Source organism: Pyxicephalus adspersus, chromosome 6 (genome assembly GCF_032062135.1).
Source record: "Pyxicephalus adspersus chromosome 6, UCB_Pads_2.0, whole genome shotgun sequence".
Classification (NCBI taxonomy): domain Eukaryota; kingdom Metazoa; phylum Chordata; class Amphibia; order Anura; family Pyxicephalidae; genus Pyxicephalus; species Pyxicephalus adspersus.
The window spans coordinates 75720757-75733436 of NC_092863.1; the positions used below are offsets into that span (position 1 = coordinate 75720757).

General features: G+C 36.5%; 1 protein-coding gene across 1 annotated transcript in view; it reads right to left on the reverse strand.

The window, feature by feature from the left end:
- Nucleotides 1-4126: 4126 nt before the first annotated feature.
- Nucleotides 4127-12680, reverse strand: part of MSH3 (mutS homolog 3) — a 99413-nt gene continuing 90859 nt past the window's right edge. The window contains exons 21-24 of the mRNA XM_072416211.1: nucleotides 10181-10367; nucleotides 8831-8957; nucleotides 8077-8251; nucleotides 4127-4934 (exon numbers count right to left, since the gene is read on the reverse strand). Coding sequence (XP_072272312.1) covers nucleotides 4844-4934; nucleotides 8077-8251; nucleotides 8831-8957; nucleotides 10181-10367 — 580 coding nt within the window. The 3' untranslated portion in view covers nucleotides 4127-4843. The remainder of the gene's footprint in view (nucleotides 4935-8076; nucleotides 8252-8830; nucleotides 8958-10180; nucleotides 10368-12680) is intronic.

A 12680-nucleotide genomic window follows, 5' to 3' on the forward strand; every position in this document is an offset into this window, starting at 1 on the left:
AAAAACAAAGGCAGTCCTTAAGGCAGTCAATGAAAGATCATAGGGAAAGTTGGATCTTTGCAACTTTGAACACCACCAAATTGCAGTAAATATTTGCTATGCATCTGAAATTTTGTACAAAGAGAGACCTTAGGATTGGCTTTGAATAATTTGTCTGGGATATAAATAGTTCTGTAGAGCTTGTATAATTAGGATGGACACTGTGCAGTATTCAGAGGTACTTGTGTAGGTAATGATAAGATTTTAGACCAATGATCATTTGTTAAATTGTGTAAGTAAAGGGACCATGCATATTTAGCTATATAAGTTTTGTTGGATAATCAACAAAGCTACCGTTCCAATTCTACAGAGTCATACACATTTGGTAACTAACATCCCTCGCTCAAGGACCACAAAGAGGATGGCAAAACATCAGGCATCAAAGTCCTAAATTCAGAGTGCCGCAAATGCGACTTATAACCATAGCAAATACTAAGTTCAATAAAGCTGAAAAAATTCAGGAAGTAGGTATTCTCATTTAGCAGGAAATTTACCTTTAAAATAATAAAATAACAATATCTTAATAATGGGATGCAGAGGTTTAAAATAATTAACAATTTTCAGGTGGAAACAACTAGCAAAAAAGTCCAGCATAATTTGTGACCTGTAAAAGATAATTTGAGGACAAGGCTAGAAATCAAGAAAGAGGACTGCAAGTGGGTCAATACATCTGTTACACTTTGGGAGAAGATAATAATCTCATGTGGTTTAATGGCTTTTTTCCTATAAGTTTTATAAATAAACAGATAATGTTGCTTTATTTTGTGATGACCTCATATATGTAGAGTATGAACAATCTTATATTTCTTCCAAACTAAAGCACAGAAAAATCAAAAAAATAGTATTTTAGTGCATATAAAAAAAAAACCTAAAGGATTAAAAAATCAACATCAGGTTTTATATTAGTGTGGGGGTGCTTACATTCCTAATGTCCACTAATGGTTGACTATGCTGCTTACCTCTCATGTTGACTATTGTCCTATCCTTGTTGTTGTTTAAATAAAGATTAGAAAAAAGAAATGAGTATTTACGCAAGAGAGATAAAAGAAAACATTGTAAAACTAAACACAATAAACCTGCCAGAAAGGTTACCCCTGGAAACCCACTATCTATTCATGTGGGAGGAAAAGCTTTCTTGTGTGATGTGAACGTTCTGCAGAGTGGCGGTATCCTTGGTCACCACAGTCCAGCTTTATGATAATGTATTTTATACTCAAATGCTGTGCGTTTTATTTTATACTTTAAGGTGTTATAAGTGAAGGAAGAATGAACATTTACAATATATTTCATTCATAGTATTTAGTTAGCTGCTTATGGATTCACACAGTTTTCTTGGGATCAGTGAGCTGAACCATAAAACACAATTGTTCAGTGCTGTGAAATATGTTTCTATGCTACAGACCTACAGTTGTAAAATAAAAGTCTAAAATTGAACATTTTGGCCAATGGGAAACACCATATGAGACGCTAGGCTCCCTTCATCCCACACCATTCCCACAGCGAGGCAAAGTGGTGGTAGAAACATGTTCTGCCGTGTTTTTCCATCAGCAGGCAAAAGAGATGAAGAAGAGATGGATGGCACTAAATACTAGGCAATTCATCAGGAATACCTATTTCAGTTTGCCAGAGATTTAAGACTAGGATGAAGATTCACCTTCCAGCATAAGAATGACTTTAAACATACCGGTATAGCTACACTATAATGGTTCAAAGGGAAACAATTAAATGTCTTGGAAATGCCTAGTCAAAGCCCAGACCTAAATCCAGTTGAGTATTTGTGGCATGACCTAAAGATTGTTGTACACCAATGCAACCAATCTAACCAAAAGGAGTTAGAGCAGTTTTGTCTTAATGAACCTCAACCCCAAGCAGACTTGAGGCTGTAATTGCAGCACAAGGTGTCTCTGCAAAGTATTGGCAATTGTTGTGTTATGAATACCTATGCACATTAATTTCTGTTCAGATTGTGCCACAATAAAAATATTCTACACCTTTAAAGTGGAAAATCAAATGGTGCTAAGCACCTAAAAAAAATGTTTTTAAATCCTGGTTTGTAATGTGACAAAAAAGGACAAGCACTGAGTGGGATGGAAACTAATAATCTCATCCTTCCTACCTGTGAGCCATTCCATTCTTGCTAACTCACCTCCACTGACTGTTCTTCTCCAACATCAATGTAACCCCCTCATCCTGGCTTCCCACTTCCATCCTAGGTTACACAGTCCATCCTGGCTATCCTCCACAATGAGAGGCCCGCCTGTCACTTATCCAATTCATTTGCATGCCCCTGATATCTATCTGTAATAGGTAATACCTTTGTGATGTTATGTTATTACCTGCATGCCATTGAGATCTGGCGGTTGATAGGTCTTAACCAGACACACCAACTTCAACTTGGTCACACCCCCAAATTTCTTTCCTACCTTATTCACGGTGACCTGATGAACTAGCTAGGATTCTTTAATTTTATGTTCAAACAGATAGGTGGTACATGGTCCCAAAAAGCTGTCTAAACTTTAAAATCAGACAATATTGAAAAGACTAACGTATCGGATCCAAACAGGACAAATCAACTTTGTGACCCATAACACATATTCATTCATTGGTATCTGTATTGCACAGGAAAATCTATTCAAAAAGCCTGCATACACTCATGCCATGTTTTATTCTCCACAAAAAGAGAAAAAATGTTTTCTGTGTGTGAGAAGAAATAAATCCATATATATTATTCATATGCTTACAGAAAAGTATTTCCCTTTAAACTGCTGAGTGACACAAATTACAAAGCTCATTGTAAGCAAATGCGCTGCTTCATGCTCTGTGTCGTGCATTTGCTGAATTAGCCTGCGCAGTGTGTGTACCTGGAAGTGTAAGGCAATTTGTCTTTCCTGGAAATGTAATTACACAGAGCAGAGTTTGTGTCAGTGAATTGTGAATGGGGTAAATGCAGGTGCTATGCAGCATTATTTCTCCTACTTAGCAGCATGTGGCTGGCTGCCACTTAGCGTTAGAGACCTACACTTACTGCTTAAAGAAATTGATTCTTTCATCCAGGTAACATTTAGATCCAGATTTCAACTAAATTAGCTAAATTCTAAAATAAAAAGGCAGAGCAGCGATGTCTTGTGCTCACTGAGAAGATAGAGCAGCCTGTGCACTTTCAGAGCTCCTGGACAGATCATTACTCCAGGACATCATTGTTCTCTGCGTGAACTCAGCTGCAGGTACACACTGCTCATTACCAGAAATGTGTGTCTGAGGTTCAACATATCTTCTTAAAGTGCACCTGTATCAAGACAAATAAAGGGGCTACCATGCCTGCAATTTTTGTCCTGGGGCTGAAACCTTTAACCTCATAGAAAGACATGGAAAATTAAGCCAGTTGTAGACTGTTTACTTTATTGGTCCATGACAACCAATGCACATTGGTGGATTGGGGCTCCAGTAGGGTTGGGCTGTTTGGTCCAGGGTTGCTGCTAATATTACATTAGTGTTGAAGATTGTCTGCTCCAGTTGCAGTGGAAAGATTGTAATTTTCCAAAGAAAAGTTCATGAAATGGCAGCTTATACAGTATTTTTCAGTACTGGAAAGAGAAATATGTAGGCTATTTTCTGTTCGACTGCTTGATTTGCTGTCTTTCTGGCTTCAGTGCTTTCTTTGCTAGTTTTAAAAAAAAGAGAAATGTGGAAGTATCCATCCATGTAGGTGTTTGGTTGGTTACTCAAAACACCGAAGATAGAGGATAAGCTAGACAGCCAGGAAGACATTTGCAGACTAAGTCATCAGCTGCAGCCTTCATGTTTGTCTCAGCCAAGGGTGCTTGCCATGAGAGTAAAATGAATGGAGGTGCTATAGGTGATCTTATCCAATGTCAATGATATGGGACAATATGCAACAAACAAGATCAAAACTGTGGATCTGCATAATTGTCCTGAGTCAAAAACTCAAAAATGACAGTCCTTATTCTTCTGTGTAGCTTTGTCCTGTACAGCTAGTCAAGCACCCTGATTTAGAACACCTTTAGGTATATAATGCTGAAGTTGTGTTTGAATAAAATGTAATATTTTGGACAAATAACGCAGCATATGAATATTTAAAATATTTTAATGATGGAAGTTCATGGTTATAATCTGCAGCAAGCAGGGCCATAAAAAAACTCCAGTAAGTATGCAAGAAGCTGTTAACTGAAGTTCTCCATTGAAATGTATTTAAACCCAAACAAAAAAATATAAAATATTGCAGCTAACCCCAATTTAAATATGGCAGTTTTATAGTTGTTCAGTTCTTTTAACCAGGTACTTCACCTGGTAAACCAATGGAGCGACATGATTCCTCTGGGTGGCTGCGTTCATTCCTCACTGTATGTATAAGAGGAGACTACTAAAATATAGTGGATGTTCATCTTTATTACATGATGGCCGATAGGATTGTTTTGTTTTTAAAAGCAGCACAAAGGAAGTAACAAGTATACCACACTTATCAATATCAAGAGGTATTTACAGTACTTCATGGTCTTTACCTGAAAAATTAATGATACAGCCACATCGGAGGACTGGCAAGCTGAAATATATTACATTTTTTAAAAATTATGCTTAAAGGTAAATGAGATTCCTCACATCTAGAAGTCTACTCATCATTTACCAGGTCTGTATCTAAATACAGTGCATATTGGCTTGGGATCTTTATGTATCTCAGAAGTGAAAACCCCAACTGTATTTAACACACATCTGAGTTCATCAACTCCGGTTCTTCTGTGCAGTGACACCATGATGTTGTCCGGCCCAGATTAGTGAAAGGTATGTTTTACTTGTTAACACACTCTGCATTTAATAATTCCTGTAGATCCACAGAACTCTGAATATTCCAGGCAGTTTGAAATGTCTTCATCTTCTTTCTGACAAAACACAACACACAAAGGAGGGTTTAAAATGTATTACTTAAAGATGTCCATAGAAGAAGGTTTCTGATTGTTTAAGTAGGATCATGGCCTAAAAACAAGGCATTAAAGTTAACAAAAACATATTTTTTCCCACGATTCTTTATCTGTATTATTTGCCAAAGTATAATGATATGTAGCAATTCACATCTGTTTAGACACAAACACAATTGATATATTAACAATACAAACCTAAATGTAACCTGTGAGGACACAAAATTGGAACTGCCCATTTGCTTTTAAAAGCATTTACTAAAAAGATACATTTGTACAAGAAACAATAAAGTAAAAGAAAAACTTCCAGCTGCTTCTTGTCTCCCATACATTTGGGTGAATGAAAAGAAACAGAATTACACTTCCAGGTATATTCTGGTATCATAACTGGATCACTGAGTTCTGTTTTATTTTACCAGTTCACCAGCGCCATTATTATTCCAGTCCTTCCAGAGGATTTAACCTCCCTAGCGGTTCATTTCTATCCGGTTTTATACGTCTAAAAGCGGTACATTGTTTTTCATGAACATTTATTTTACAGTATATTATATTAGTATGAGTATATTAAAGTTTGAAACACAAAATCATGTAAAAATAATAAATTGAATAAATTAAAAAATCTATATATTTTAAAAAAAAAAAAATACCTATTATACTCATACTAATATATATACTATAAAATAAATGTTCTTGAAAACAATGTACTGCTTTTACACATAAAAAACCAATGTATTGCATTCAATACAGTTATTTTGTATTGAATGTAATACAAATGGATTTTGAATTTCCCGCCCCGCCAGCAACATACATGCGCACCGACATCACCGGGAACTCCCCAGTGACTCATCGGGTGCAGAAGCCGGCTGGAGGAAGAAGGAAAAGGACGGAGATCACGGCGATGGACGACGTAGGACGCCGGCGGATCAGGTAAGGCTGTATTTACTAGCCTTCCCATAGGTTTACCTACCCAGAGTGTGACTCGGGGTTACCGCTTTCTGCAACTTTTTTCTACCCCGAGTCACACTCGGGGTTACCGCTAGGGAGGTTAAATCCTCTTTGCTGGGACTATATACATCTCACGCTTCTGTATGCAAGAAGCAACCAGTGTAAGCTCCTCCTGCTTGAATGACTGATGCAAAACCGACTGCAGTAGACCAGGAATGTCTGAAGCTGTGACCTCTTTTGGTATGAGAAAATTTATCTTTGGTGTGAAATATGTCAGCTCCTATGAGATGATTATGAAAACAAGGGTTTAAGTTCACATGAAATAAAACAATTGTACTGATCCAGTATCCTGTTTATCACTGACCAATATTGGCCACAGGTGAACAGGTCCAAATGAGTTTGTATCACTCTCTGGAAATCATAGACAAGCAGAGGACATGTTCTGCATTACCCAAACTCTTCCTTTAATACTTTATCAATCTCAATCTCTATGACAAGGGTCATAGATTTGGTGAAATACTTAGGTAAGGAACCTGCTACTGGCAAGTGCTTATATGTGGAGACCAATAATGATTTTACACAAAGAGAACTGGTAGTGCATCATTCCAGCCATAAAATCCAGGAGTGCTGTTGTCCCAGCACCAGAAGCTAATTTACTGTAGTTGAATAGACTATTTAACTTACATTTATTTCACAAATAGATTTATGTTAAAGGTTTTTTTTTGCCTTTACAATGCATAGACACTAAATTGCTCTACAAATATAAAAATACTGCCAAGAAGAAGCACAGAGCTGAAATGAAAATGTGCGCGGGTCCACACGGGGTTCTGGTTCATTAGGAAAGTATAACCACCATTGTATGAATGCAGAGAAATGAGAAGCAGCCAGGAGCTTTAACATTTGATATTAGTACAAATTGTAATGAAGCTGCAACAAGCGGACTTCATTTAGTAAGAAAATCATTTCAGTCTCCTCTGATTCCATGTTAGATAGCTACGTGTCACGGAAATTAAGAGCATGTCTATCAAAGCAGCTCATCTCAGCTGTAAAACGTAACATCGACCTATATAACAACAAAACAATTATATAACACTGCTTCATAGCATTTCCTTAAAGCTGAATTCCACTTAAAGCTTACCACCAGTCTTTTACAGTTGTATATTTTTTTATAATGAAATGACCTCACTGCAAGCAGTCAGCTTTTCACAATGTGCAATAGAAGCTGCAGCAACAAAGTTAAAGCTCGCCTTATTTCCTTGCTGATGGATATCCAGCATCATCTAGACCTAAAGTTTTATGTTGAACTGTAATTGACCTTTCCTTTTTATAAACTGGAATTCAATTCTTTCAGTTGTTGGGACTTGGCATCACATACGTGTGTCACCACGGCTTCCTGTTTTCCAGAAGCCATATTCAGCACTCTCCATCCCCTGCCACCAGTCATGATCTGCCTGCATTGCCAGCAAAGGGGTAGGGGTGACATCAATAAATCTAAAATCATGGACAAGTTTTATTTAGCAACTTCATTAGTATTGGCAAGATAAGAGAGGTGAACCATTGAAGGCAATTTTTCAGCAGATTAAACTCCAGTTTAAAAATCTCTACTTAAGGTTAGCAAAAAAAAAAAAAAAAAAAACTTCACCAACAGGAACAAAATAACTACCCTGTCAAATTTATGTTCTTTGACGTGTCCATTGAGCAGAATGTATGCAGAGAAGAGAGAGAGGGGAATGAGAATGTTGGGCAGAGAAGAGTCATTTGAAACTGCTAAGCTGAGGCAGAAAAATTGGTTGTTGACAGCTCAGTATGGCATGAGTGTGGTAATAATAACAAATGCTTGGGCAGGTAAAACATCAAATGTATCAATGTATTGAGTGGTTTTGCTTGGAATACCACTTCTTCCTTTATTTTACAGTTACCTTGAAATCAGCTGTAAAGTATACATAAAGCGGTAAAGTATATACCTCTGAGTTAGACTAAATTCACATAAAAGGTATGTAAAGAAACAGTTCAAAAGTACACATATATATCATTTTAAAAAAATTAACACATAAGCTGATTTACCGATAAAGGAATAGATAACCTCTGGCATGAATACATTAGGACTTTGCAGAATGGACATACAGGGCTGTAGAATAAAGCGTGCTGTTGATGTACTCACCTTTTCATCTCCACTAACCCCTCCAGCTCTTTTGATTTATTAGCTGCTTTCTTTAAAACTTCCTCTGGGATGTCTGCCAGTTTAGCTACATTCAGTCCATAACTCCTAGCAGCGATTCCTCTGGTTATCTGATACAAAAACGTAATATACTCAGGATTATCCGCAACTTCAGGCTCTGCAGGAAGAATTAATGAGGAATACAATGCCTGATCAGACGAAACAAAAAGACATTTACAGACTATACACTTTGTTTTTTTCTATTTAACAATTCTTAGCATTATAAAGATTTGGTGTAGAATATGAACTTATAAGAGCACAATTGTCATAAAGATAATAGAAATAAAAGTGGAAGCGATTTTTTTTTTACATTTTTGGTAGAGAAACTTCCCAAAGAAGGCAACTATTTTGGTGACAACTGTCACTTTTTTTTACTTGTTAAATGCTATTTCCAAGGTGATATTTTTTAACATTTATCAGCTTTAATTAAAATAACAACTAGATTCTTTGTCAAGAGGATTTTTTTTTGAAAACTTCCTTTTTTTTGTATTGTCTCCATTTGTCAGTCCCCTGTGTAGTCGCCCTGTCACTTTTGCTTCTAGTAAAGTATACAAGCAGCTGTACAGAAATGTTCTGCTAGTGACTCTATCACGTAACAATTTTGATCAACTCCATGCAAAGGTTGCTAGAGAACACTGCAAACAAGGAAAACCTGAAAACTGTTTAGGGTAAGAAAATTGTCAACTTGCCATCATACCATTTGAAGTACTATGCTCTTCATCAATGAAGAATGCCATATGATAATTTCCAACACAAGTAGGGTAGCGCCATTCCAATTCACACAGTGGTGGGTAATGGGTGACAAACAGTGTTAATGATTGTACCTGAGTATATTAAAATAAATATATATTTATACACATATAATTTATATGTGTAAAATAAAAATTTAAAATATAAATGAGTATCAACATATCAGACAAAACATTTATTAAATACATTACAGGAGCATTTACATACACTGCAGACCAGTTGTTTGAGAACAATGGTCCTCGTCTATCTTTAGCAATCTTGGCCACAACCTTTTTACCTTTACCCTCTCTTTCCCATTTTTCTCAGTACTCAGCTTCTGCTACACTTTGCACATTGTTACACTTTCTTCCATTGCACCTCCAAACCAAAATAAACATGCTGGGCTTTGGAATTAAATCATTCCAAAGCTACTGTCTCACTTATACTTCTGACCTTTTTAATAATGTACCTTTAGGCACCCTCCTCCAATGACCTACTAATGACTTCCTCACTCCCATGCATTGCTCCAAGACTTCTCTAAGACTGCCCCTACTCTCTGAAGTTCCCCCCTTTTTCTCATCAGGCATGCTCCTACAATAAAACATATTTTACCAAGTCTATAACAATGACTTCCCATCTTTTTCTGTGTTTAAACCATCACAAATCCCCCACAGATCTTTTTCTCCCACCTACTGTTTTCTATGACCCCCACCTCTTATAATTTGAGCTTGATTGGGGAGGGTTCTTTCCTCTTCCTGTGTCAAAATTTGTACTTGTTATGTAAGCAGGTAAATCATTTTTCCATTATTTGTATGAAACCTTACATGAAATCCATGTTTCAAAAAGTATATACCTAATAGGTATCAGCTGCATTTTTACTTTTCATAGGGCGGTATAAAAAGGATTTTCCGAATCCTCAACCAAGAATTCTGTTAGACAGTCTATACTAGCTCATCTCAGGCTTTTCTGCTCTACCCTTTGTAATGCAAACTACGAATCTTCTTCTATATGCCAACATGCTTGCTCTACGCTTTATTAACAAATGGGGTAAATAAAAGGACTGAGTGCAATAGTTAATGGATCGCCAGCTGTGTGATCTCTCATTGACTTGAAGAACAATAAATATACGGCCAAGGCACTCATCATTTTCAATATTATAACAGCAAAATGTTAAGGTTTTAAATATGATTGTATTCTCTTTAAGATTAAGTTACAATTTAAACCCAATTGAACTCAGCATATGAATATATTGTCAAAATGCGCAGTAAATATTACAATGGCTCAAATATCACTGAACCATCAAAATTATAACACTTACATCTCTGATGAAATATTCAAGAGTAGCATATGCAATGGCAATGCCATCATGAGTACTGGTGCCTCTTCCCAATTCATCCAAAATAACTAGAGAGCGAGGAGTAGCTTGCTTTAGTATCTCTGATGTCTCAGACAACTCTTCCATGAATGTGCTTCTTCCTTTATATATATTATCAGCAGCACCCATTCTGCAGTAAACAAAAAAAAACTTCCATGAAGAACTTTTATAAAGCAATTCTGCTGTACTTATAACTGATCAGAGGATAAGTCTGGTATTTAATGACTGAGCCATTAATCTGAGAAGCTTCTGACATTATTCAGAAATAAATGGCAGCTCCATTTGACCTGAAGAAAACTTCCTCGTGACCTGCTTCAAGCAGTTTTGGTATTCCTATAGACATTTTATGGGAATGCAGACCAGTTCAAGACAAAAAGCCTGTCAACTCTGATTTAATAAAGCCTGACCCAGGTCTGATTTATTAAAGCTCTCCAAGGCTGCAGAGGATACAATTTCATCAGTGAAGCTGGGTGATCCAATAAACCTGGAATAATTAGCAAATAAATCAGGCCCATTTTATCTGGATCCTTTCAGGTTCTCCTGTCTACAAGGGGAATTATGGGTGGCGGGTCAAACTATTTGTTTCTAATACATCTGTTAGATCTTCATTTTAATTACATGTTAGGAAGCAGGATATAAGTACTGAGACTCAGCAAAACATTTTGAGTGGTGGTAAAGCCAAACAGAAAGAACCTTTTTTATTGTATTCAAAAATAATGTAAAATGTGAGCATGTGGTTTGCTAAAGAACTGTGTATTATTTTTGTATTATTACTTGTATATTATTTTCTTGCATTTCAGCACTGTTGATTTTTCACATTTTCTTTGCAACCATGGTATCTCGGTTTGCTTGCACAAAAAAACCTGCATTACTCGTCTCTGTTTCTTCTCTTCTTGTAGAGGATCTTTGACCATCTTGATTGGCCAGGATGACCTAACTCCAGGCAACCAAAATTAGGCTGTGTATGCTCGAAGTGATCAGTCAGGTAGGAGGGATTTTTGCAGAGACATGGCCTGTCCCCTTCTGCGGTAATGATTTACCTGATCATGTATTCTTAAAAAAGGACCTGCTTTAAGCAAGTAATCATCTCTCTGGGCACATTAACATGGTGTATCAGCACACCTGGGAGACACCTTCCTCATAACAGGAATAGCCTGGTATAGCACATACTTAAAAGGATGGGCAGGGGTTGTTTTATTGAAAGCTTCAGGTTTACTAATTCGCTAAACGTGAAATGAAGGGTACTCTTGCTCTCTAGGTAAATAACAGTAGCCCTCTCTATTGTATATCTTTTAGATTTGAAGCAACAACAAATATAGAGGTTTGAGGCTAGAGTGATTTTAGAAACATTAATTATGTATTGATACAAGGTAATTCATACACAATTACATTACAGATATATACAATATGCTCAGTCCTGTTGTTAATTCACAGGATTGGAATATTTTTGCTATACTAACTATTTCTACCACATTCAAATCTTTTGACTGGTTTAGCCCGACACATTTTGCCAAGATTGGCTTCCTCAGGGGTATACTTTTATATGTAGGACTGTACGGTCTGTGTAAATTAGAAATAACGTTTATTGAAAAAACATATCAAAGAAAAACATATGTTCACTTATTCATAGATTCAAGAAAAGTCTGCATTGTACATACATGATTAAACAAAAATATATGAAAAACTATGTATGTACAATGCAGACTTTTCTTGAATATAAACTAGATGTAGATGCATTAAATGTCCATGTATCCAAAGAGGGCTACACAGCAACCAAATTATGATATTTTTCCCGATACTAGATACATATCAAATAAAAGTAGTTTTTCACCTCACTAATACATGTATTATAAAGTACTATGATAAAGTTATAAAGTACTATTATTAAATTTTCTGATTGTGAAAATAACTCCAATAACAGATACAATTAATCTTAATTAATTATACTAATCTAACCATTTTTCTTTACTTTAGGAGTAATAGTATTTTGTAACTCTTTGTATTTTCAGATTTTTCAGGGCTTCTACTACACAATATAAAATCTATCTATCAACACTCTCTATCAACAAAACTATTCTGCCTTAACCACCCGAGCGATAACCCCGACCTTGGTTCGGGTTTAAAATAATCACAATTATCGATAACCACTGTATGAAAATACAGTGAGAAAAGTTCGGGTTTATCAATCACTTACCCGGTCCCGCTGCCATCATCTAGCGTCGCGTTCCAGCGTCGATCTCCAGCGTCGGGTGCCCTCTCCGGGAAGAAGAAGCCGGCCGGCAGAGAAGAAGAAGCCGGCCGGCTTCTTCTCCCTCTGTAGCGTGTATGTCGGCGCGTACGATGACGTTGGCGCGTGTGCGGGAAATTCAAATTGAAACTCATTCAAACACATTTTGTATTGGATTGAATACAAACTCCTGTATCCAATCCAATACAAAATAAT